Source organism: Prionailurus viverrinus, chromosome A3 (genome assembly GCF_022837055.1).
Source record: "Prionailurus viverrinus isolate Anna chromosome A3, UM_Priviv_1.0, whole genome shotgun sequence".
NCBI classification, from domain to species: Eukaryota; Metazoa; Chordata; class Mammalia; order Carnivora; family Felidae; genus Prionailurus; species Prionailurus viverrinus.
In genome coordinates this window covers 106,226,515-106,236,378 of record NC_062563.1, presented here as the reverse complement: position 1 = coordinate 106,236,378, position 9,864 = coordinate 106,226,515, and the positions used below count along the sequence as shown (strand labels likewise).

At 43.6% G+C, this 9,864-nt stretch overlaps 1 protein-coding gene across 1 annotated transcript in view; it reads right to left on the bottom strand.

The window, feature by feature from the left end:
* Nucleotides 1-2,224: 2,224 nt before the first annotated feature.
* KCNG3 (potassium voltage-gated channel modifier subfamily G member 3) overlaps nucleotides 2,225-9,864 on the bottom strand; it is a 98,427-nt gene continuing 90,787 nt past the window's right edge. The window contains exon 4 of the mRNA XM_047851964.1: nucleotides 2,225-2,319. Coding sequence (XP_047707920.1) covers nucleotides 2,291-2,319 — 29 coding nt within the window. The 3' untranslated portion in view covers nucleotides 2,225-2,290. The remainder of the gene's footprint in view (nucleotides 2,320-9,864) is intronic.

Genomic DNA, 9,864 nt, shown 5'->3' with positions numbered 1-9,864 from the left:
CCAGTAGTATTCACTTTAGTTCAATATAAGATATTTTTAAATTAAAAATGGAAATACCATATGATTGAATAATTCCACTAGTATTTACCCAAAGAAAATGAAAACACTAATTTGAAAAGATACGTATGCAGCCCCGTTTATTGCAGCATTATTTACAATAGGCAAAATATGGAAGCAACCTATGTGTCCATCAATAGACAAATTAATAAGGAATGTGTGTGTGTAGATAGATAGATTATAATGGAATATTACACAACCATAAAAAAGAAAGATCTTGCCATTTGTGACAACATTGATGGATCTAGAAGGTATTGTGCTTAGTGAAATAAGTCAGGCTGGAAAAGACAAATACTATATGATTTCACTCATAAGTAGAATGTAAAAAATTTCGAATAAGCAAATAGAAAGCAGAAGCAGACCTATAAATAAATACCCGGAGGGGAGAGGGGTGGGAGGTTGGGCTAAATGGGTGAAGGGGAGTGGGAGATACAGGCCTCCAGTTACAGAAGGAATAAGTCACAGGAATAAAAGGCATAGCAGAAGGAATAGAGCAATGATATTGTAATAGTGATCTTTTGGAACAGGGAGTGGCTACACCTGCAGTAAACATAGCATAATATGTTAACTTGTCCAATCACGATGTTGTACACCTGAAATTAATGTAATATTGTGTCAACTATACTCAAAAAATATGTCTTTTAAGCCTCTGCTATGTGCAAGGTACTGTATGAAAGGAGTATACTAGTTTCCTACCTCCAGGGATAGAGCAAGGCTTTTCTTTATCGTCTAACTGCAGGTTTTCACAAGCATATTATAATGCATTTATGAAAGCATGTAGAAAACTGATAGATGATACTAACCTTTATATAGCATTTTCCACAAATAAACTCATTTAATCTTTACAACAATCCTATGAGGCAAGTGCTATTATCATCCTCATCTTATAATACAGGAAAAGGCCCAGAAAAGTTAAGTGGCTTGCCCAGGTCAGCTACTAGTTAGTAGCAGACCTAGTCATCTGGCTCAAAACCCGTACTCTGAAGCACTACGTGATAGAGAATAGACATAAATCTTGGGGCGCCTGGGTGGCGCAGTCGGTTAAGCGTCCGACTTCGGCCAGGTCACGATCTCGCGGTCCGGGAGTTCGAGCCCCGCGTCGGGCTCTGGGCTGATGGCTCAGAGCCTGGAGCCTGTTTCGGATTCTGTGTCTCCCTCTCTCTCTGCCCCTCCCCCGTTCATGCTCTGTCTCTCTCTGTCCCAAAAATAAATAAACGTTGAAAAAAAAAAAAAGAGAGAGAATAGACATAAATCCATTCTGAAGAGGATGAAGGCTGAGTGCTCCAGATCTAGGGTATATACCAGCATCCTGACTTTGCCAGGTATAAGCCCGAGAACCCCAAGTGTTCAGCACTGCCAGTGCTCTTAAGAGCAAAGGTTTCAGGCACATTCATATGATCAGCTCATCCAAAGTCGCTGCTTTTACAAAGCAACAGTGTGGTATCATGGAAAGAACATGCAACTTGGGTTTGAGTTGCAGTTGCAATTTCTTCAAGGCTGAGTGGTTTGCAACTAGTCATTTCCATTTTCTCAGCTTCCCTTGCCTCTTCTGTAAGGTAGGAATCATCATCATCATCATCACCATATTTTCCCCTCACTAGTGTTCTGAGAATCAACAGTTCAGTAAGTTATAAATTTTTTTAACATTTCTTCATTTTTTTTTTTTGATAGAGACAGAGCGTGAGTGGGGGAAGGGCAGAGAGAGAGGGAGACGGAATCCGAAGCAGGCTCCAGGCTCTGAACTGACAGCACAGAGCCCGACGCGGGGCTCGAACTCACGGACCGTGAGATCATGACCTGAGCCGAAGTCGGACGCCCAACCGACTGAGCCACCCAGGCGCCCCAACAGGTCAGTAAGTTACAAAGCTTACACAAACGTTAACTTGCTGATCTTACCTTTCACTCATTTTATTTTGCCACAGTTCTTGATGATATGTAGAAGTCTTTTCTTGATTAATGTAATTAATCAATTAATTTTTTAAATGCTGGAATGACTCATAGTAAGAAAGGGGCATAAGCTTGTTAAAAAATACCAGGTGGAAGGAAAGGTGTTTCACAGAGTATGGATTGAAAAGAGAAAATTAAATGATTTAGGACAGCTCTTTGTTTCCGTTCTACTGTCTTCTGGACATATATTCAAGAAACAAGTAGAAAACATTCCCCAACTCTTAGTAGCACTCAGGTGTACCAGCTTCTTGAAGTATAAAGGTGCCTGTCAACACTGGTTATTTTCTTAAAGTTCCTGCCATCTGATTTTAGATCCTGCAAGACATAAATTAAGAATCCTGAAAATGTTACAACAGCCGGGCTGTTCAGTGGGAGGTAAAATGTCAGTAGCAGAGTGTGGGTTGGGATGTCACATGGAGTGGCTGATCATAGGAAGATTTTGTCTCATTTCTCAAATAAAACACAGCACTCTGACAGCACTAAAGCCAGCTATTCTCATTCTTATTTGCATATCCCACCCAACATCAAAGCATGATCTTTCTTTATATCGTGATCCCTTCAGGTTGTTCGCTGGATCCTATTCTGAGGGGAAGTGACCACAATTCACCGTGCAGACGGACTTGTCAATCATCAGGCGATCTAGGAGAGCGTGCAAGCGGGCAAGTTCAAACGCCAGTCTGGCTCTGGGGGAATCAGACCACTGCCGCTTCTCCATTTGTGAGGACGGTGCACTAATGGCCTCTGGCAGGCTGCTCTGTGAAAACACTGGACAGTGGATGGAAGACCAGTATAAATTTTAAATTGGTTTGTGCTGGATATAAATAGAAACTGCCTCCATGTGAAATAGTTCTTAATTTTTTTTAAATTCTCCGCTTTTCCCAGAAGTGACTTTTTAAAAATGGACGCTTGGTGGGTCGGGCCAAGTTGTAAAGCATGCAGACCCTGTGGTAGTTGAGGGAGGTCATTGTGGGCTCCTCTCTCCGATTTCTTCGATCTTTCCCTGTCTTCAGAAGGGTTCATATATCACCTGGCCTCGGTGTCACCAGTGGGGAACAGATGTCTGAGTAATGAGCGTTTGTTCTGGGCTGATTTACCCTGGGGAAGGCGTCTCGGGCATGCAGGCCTCCAGGAAGCCCCGCTTTCCCCACTTTTATGGTTCTTCTGCTGCCAAAACTACCAACTGAGTAACTTTCTAAGCTGGGGAGGCATGTCTGTGCCTGTGCATTTCGCCCATTCTAATGCAGTTTCCCCGGTGGGAAATGGACTATAATAGTGTCATGTGTTTTTTATTGTGGCTTCTGTCTATCCTCTCTTTGGCAAAAAAGAAGGCAGAGGAAAGACATTTTCCCAACGTTCAAAACAGCTAGTGATGTCCCCAAGAAAAGCATCCCCCGTAAAACACTGGAAAACAAAAGAGAGAGCTACACACATTTTATGATTTTCAGAACGATGACACCTGCCGTGCAATTATTTGGTAATTTTCATGTGGCAGAATAGCCATCTCAGCTGCCATCTCGTAGTCTTTTTGTCAAACAAAGCCCTATGGGGTGTGTGAGTTTAAGTTTGTCTTTGAAACCTGAAATCTAGATTATATCGATATTATCGGAAAACAATGAAACCTGTGTTAAAGCATTGTAATTTCACAGGAGGAAGTAAGGGTCTGCATGGCACATTTCTCACCCGTAGGAGGGGAAAAGGCAGTTGGGGTTGCAGTTGCTGGGACAGCTTTATTGCAATAGAGGATGAACATATTGACATCAACTCCCTGCTCTGACCTTCTCGTTGTTGAATGTCAATATGGTGTGTGAAGCCACCTCACTTTCGTCTGCCTGCTTCTCGTTATGTGCAAGTCAAAAGCACATCCGCAGAGATTATGGATTTAACTCAATTTTGACACATCACATTTCATCTCTCTCGTTAAGAAAGGCTGAGGTATGACTCATAATTTATTTTAAATCATTTTAAATATACTTAATTATGCATAGAAAAAAAGTGGAAATCCAAAATAAGATTCATGCAACTTTACATTAACATCATCTATTCAAATTTAGCATATATCACATAATGTCTTGTACAGAGAATGAAAGAAGGGGTCTTCTCCAGTGGGGGTCAGAGGGTGATTCCTAACTCCTGGAGATTCTCACTCTGTGTCCTGTATGCCTGCAGCGTTGCAATATTTTACAACGAGCCTTAGTAACCTTTTTGTAAGTCCATATACACACAGACAAATAATACAAAGTCCCCAAAAGGCATAAAAATTAGAATTTTCGTATGTTTCTGTGTACTTATACCCCAAACCACCAATTAATTTAGAATATTCTTTTTTTCCTTAAACTTAATGTTTTTATTTACTTTTGAGAGAGAGAGAGAGAGACACAGAGTGCAGGTGGGGGAGGGGCAGAGGGAGAGAGGGAGACACAGAATCAGAGGCAGGCTCCAGGCTCTGAGCTGTCAGCACAGAGCCTGATGCAAGGCTCGAACTCACCAACCTTGAGATCGTGATCTGAGCCAGAGTCAGATGCTTAACCGATTGAGCCACCCAGGCACCCCTATAATATTCTTTTATCATCCCTTGCATAGATGTGAGAAGCCTACTGAGTGACAGTCTCCAAGTATTAAGCCACAGGAAAGGTCACCTGAGGGTCCTTCTGCCCCTTAGGTTTAATTATAGTGGTTCTTCACGGGGCTGTTGGAGAAATGAATGAATGAACGAACGAACGAACTAACAAAAGAACAAACATCACCTCCACACATTGCTGTGAGAAATGAGTGACCATCCTGGGTAGTTATTTACATGAGCATTCTGATGGCCATGGAAACTGATGATCAAGTGAAAAGAGAAATGAGGGGTGCCTGGGTGGCGCAGTCGGTTAAGCGTCCGACTTCAGCCAGGTCACGATCTCGCGGTCCGTGAGTTTGAGCCCCGTGTCGGGCTCTGGGCTGATGGCTCAGAGCCTGGAGCCTGTTTCCGATTATGTGTCTCCCTCTCTCTCGGCCCCTCCCCCGTTCATGCTCTGTCTCTCTCTGTCCCAAAAATAAATAAACGTTGAAAAAAAAAAATTTAAAAAAAAAAAAAAGAAAGAAAAGAGAAATGAAAAAACTGGGTTTCAAGAAGGTAAGTGTTGATGGATCATTTTCTTTTCAGGTAGTAGAAATTTCTGTCTTTAGAAAAACCTATGTAACTTTAACCAATATCAAAACATGGGTGCTCCGTAGCCAATAAAAGTTAGTATGTCCAGGTGTCAGCTCTGCACTGGACTTACGTATCCTAGTTCCTCAACCATTCTCGGCCACAGAATAAAAATTTCAACTTAACAGGGTGACTGCAACAATTAAATAAGATGGTGTGAAAAAAATTAAGAGAAAATATGTAAATATATAGACGTCTCTATGGAAAATATTATTGAGCAAAAATTATAAAACTGAACCTAGTCACTGATATGAACCAAAAATTAATTTAGCATGATATATAAAGCATTAGAATTTTAAGTCCATTGGATTTTGTGCTTGTAGGAAGTTAGCTGGTTTCAATTAAAATTGTAACCTAAAAATCTTTCCATTTCCTCAAACGCCACCCAATCTCCCTGTAGCATTTCCCTCTTCCTTTCTCCTTTCCCCAAGAGTGGTAAATATTAGGTAAGGCTGTGGGACAACAGATCAGAACTGTCAGGTAGAACCCAGCATGAAAACAGCCCCCAAAGATGTGGAATCTATCTTGAAATCTCGAAGGCCAAAGAGAGGAGTATCCCACTAAAATAATAGCATGAAAATAAAAACTCACATCATTTTCAAATGCCAAATCCATAATTTTACTTGCCTCTCCTTCCGCCTTAGATTCTTAAACGGTAGAGATGTGACATCTCTCTAGTTTCTGCTACACAGAAACAGAGTCACAGGTCTAACTTCAGATCACCTTCTAGAAGAGGGTGACAGGTACTTGGCTAGAACATTTGGCCAGAACATAAGACCAGCCTAGGGCTCAATCCCAGTTCTTTCCACTGACAAGTTTAGTTACCTTGGGAAAGTGACTTCCCCACTCATGTCTCAGAGATGAAATGAAGGATATATATCATAGGATTATCATGTTATCCAGTAGCAAAGGTACCAGCCTGTGTTCACTAGTACATGGGCACAGGATGCCAGGTGATTCTAGATGGCTGACTTGGGGTGGAGGCACAGAGAGGTTAGCCTGGAGGTCTTCTTCCAAGAAATGGTCAGGCTCTGACTATCACTATTACAGTCTGGGAAGCAAGGCCATGGGGGTAGAGAGGGGGGGGAAGGGGAGGAGGAAGTTATACATCTGGGAAAAGTGTCTAATGGAAGGCAGTTCTCCCCCTTGAAAGAAGGGGAGAGAGTATGACATTCCCCAAATCACAGCTAAGAAACTCGGGAAGCCCAAGTCAAGCACCACTTGCCCTGGGCCTATAACCCCCAGCCACAACCCTGCCCTCCACTGACTCTGACCTAGAAGAAGAATTTGCCAAAGCACCGACCCAAACAACCCAAAGATTTCCAGCTAGAGACTTAGGTGGAAGCCTGGCTTTCTAACAGTGAGGAGAGCTGGAGAAGACGTGGTTCTTAGCACATGATGGCATGATCATCACATCCCATTCAACTCCCAAGCTCAAGGGTATCCTGTCCTCTTTCCTGGCACCAATTCTTCTAACAGTCCATGGATCCAGAGTGGAGAACAACTGCATCTCTATTCATGTAAATCATGGTAAAGGTAAAATTCAAATCAAGGTGTTTGTGTTTTCTCCCCCGAGCAGAAGTGAGCGCCCTGCGAACACACAACCGTAGCCTTGTTTCGGCACAGATGTCAGGAACGCAGAGCCTGTAAATCTGCCCAGGCAGTTCTGTTCTTGAGTCATTAAGAACAACTGAGTGGGTGGAACAAGAACATGAAATTACTGTGTGCACTCATGTTTTGTTTATGGAGCAATCATTTCTAGACGTGTTTTCTTTTTTTATGAAGAATCTTTTCTATGTTTGCCTTCTAACACCCCACCTTCCTTCCTGTCCCCAGCTCTCCCACACCCACTAAAAAGAAACATTGAGAGCATTACAAAAATCTCCACAATTTTAAGAATAGATTACATTAAGTGTCTCTCTAAACCAATTCCTTTTCCTTAATCAAAATAAATGACTAATATGAATAACACAGGTAACTACTGAATTTGAACACAGTATATAGGTTAAAAAGCTCGTAACAACTGCTACCAAATCATGAGAAGCACCTTTCTTGCTCCGTCGTGTGCCACGAGGACCCTGTTAACCCAGTGAATTGAAATTTCTGTGATGCTAAGTCTCACCAGGGTTTCATTAGTGGTTTGTGTACCTGCCACAGAATTTTTCACTTAACTTCACTGTCTGTCACTTACTTTGTCTATAAAATGGGGACAGTATCTACTCTGTGAGGACTGAGTGCCTAGAATATAGTAAGCACCGGTGAAACTGTAGCTGCTATTACCATTGCTGATAGTTCGCAGCAGCAACGGGACAGACAGGATGGCTTTTGCCAGATCCTGTTAACCCTTTTCTCTGATACACCCATCCCCCAGCCTTGGCTGGGGCAGAGATCCAACCAAACGGGGGCTCCCGGACTTACCGTGGTGATCACCCCAGTTAGTGCCCACTCTTCCCGGACCCCCCGCAGTTTCTGTTCATCTCTAGACTGACCTGCCCGGCTGCTACCCCGCTTCCTCCCACCATAGGAGGGCCGTGTGTGTGTTTGTTGAGCTCTGGTGCTGTGTTTACCATCTGGGTGGATCTCACTTCATCATTTTTCCTTTTGTTGTTTTTGGCTTCTTGGCGTTGTCCTGCCTGGCACACACCCCCGGCCATGTTCTCATCACAGCAATATCCCCTTGTTTTCGGGAGCCAGCCTGCTGCTAGAGGCAGAGTGGTGACATCAGGTGTTTTAAACGAGAGAGCGATTGCATTAAATCTTCTCTCGGGAAAACGAGTTTGGTTTTTAAAAAATATTCCATGGAATGGATCTAATAACTTAGTTCTGGAATAATTTCTCCTCTGCCTCCTCTAATTGCAAGGATTCTTTCAGAAACAATGGAGTATTACTGCTTTTCAATAGGCTGATGAGACTTCATTTGCAGAGGGTTTTCATCCACAGGAGGGCCTTTCAGATTCTACCCACGACACAAACAGGTACAGGGAAGCCTCCCCGGCCCAGAAATGGACAAGGCAGGCAGCAATCCCAGGGCCAGCCTTGGAGAAGGTCTAGGAGTGGCTCTGGAGTGCCACGGGTCCCCACATCATTCCCTCCCTAGGAGGGCCTGATGAGGCTCCACACAGGTACCTGCCCTTGGATCTGAAAACCTGTCCAGCCAATAACGTTTAGTGTCCAGGACAAGGTTTCGCGGCAGGGATACTAACCAGGCCAGGGGCCCGACTTCCTGCAAGCTCTGGGAGGGCTGGGGGCTGATCACATTCAAGAACTGAGAGCGGTGGCCACAGGCTTTTCCAAGAGAGCTGTAATGCTGCCAGTCAAACAGCGCTTAATTTCCGGTGGGTTGTAAAAGTGCCATTTATCCTGCAAGCGTCGGGGCGAGCGGCACGTTAGGATTCTAAGTTAAATGATGCAAGAATAAGTACTCTCCGTAAGGGTTCTATGCTTCAGAATTAAAAACGAGGCAAAAAAGACCAAACCTACTTTTACACCAATGGCAAATACTGTAGCGAAGAAATCACTTTCCATTAAATTCCCCTGATAGAGCCATGTGTAACCTGAGTGGATGGCCACCACCGGAGGCCCACTGCCATCTAGCAGCACCTCATAGGCACAAAGGCAGTTTTGTCCTTATGGCCTCAGGCCATGTTTTTGCCACATTGACACTGTCGGGCCAATAAGAGGATGTCAGGGGAATGGGTGGAGTCAGGCCAATTAGGATCTGAGGTGGTCCCTGAGGCAGCTGGCAAGGGGACAGCAGCAATGGCCTTGACACAGTCAGGCAGTTGGCTGAGGATGCTGGTCTGTTGCCATCAGACGTTTATACCCCTCTCCTGGGCTTGCAGACCTATGATTTAGAAAATTATGGAGAACTTTTCGTTTCTAAGGAGGACCACATAAGAAACAACTTCATGGAGCCTTGTAGCTGGAGCACTGAGTCAGTAGGGTCACTGTGTGTGGTGGGGTCTTGGGAAGATGCGATTTAGGGGGGGAAAACTACTAAGTGTTTCAGTGACTTGTTAATTAAATTACATATAGGCTACAAAAAATGCTGTTTAATAACTACTACCCCAAAATGCACAGTTAGCTTTGAAAATAAAGGTAGATTAGCAGTACAATAGAACATTCTGTGGTGAGGGTAATATTGTAGGTCTGTGCCAGCCACGTGTGGCTGTCGATCACTTGAAATGTGGCTGGCAGAGCTGATGAATTTAATTTGTAACTTTACATTATTTTAATATTTCTTTGGATAACATACAGCTGATGGCTGCGATATTGGACAGCTCAGATTTAAGGGGATCAAAGTGAGAAAGAGCGGCACCTGCGTGGCTCAGTTGGCTAAGCGTCTGACTTCGGCTCAGGGCATGATCTCCAGGTTCGTGGGTTCGAGCCCCGCGTCGGGTTCTGTGCTGACAGCTCACAGCCCGGAGCCTGCTTCGGATTCTGTGCCTCCCTCTCTTTCTGCCCCTCCCCGATTCACACTCTGTATCTCTCTGTCTCTCTCTCAAAAATAAATAAACATTAAAAAAAAAAAAGTGGGAAAGAGAAAGGAGACACTTAGAACAACCTTCCTGTTTGTTCAAATCCCAAAAGTAGGAAATCCCACTCATCTGCTAATGAATTCAGGCCACAGGAGTAAAAAAAAATAGTAATAATTTCAATTCAGACCCAAA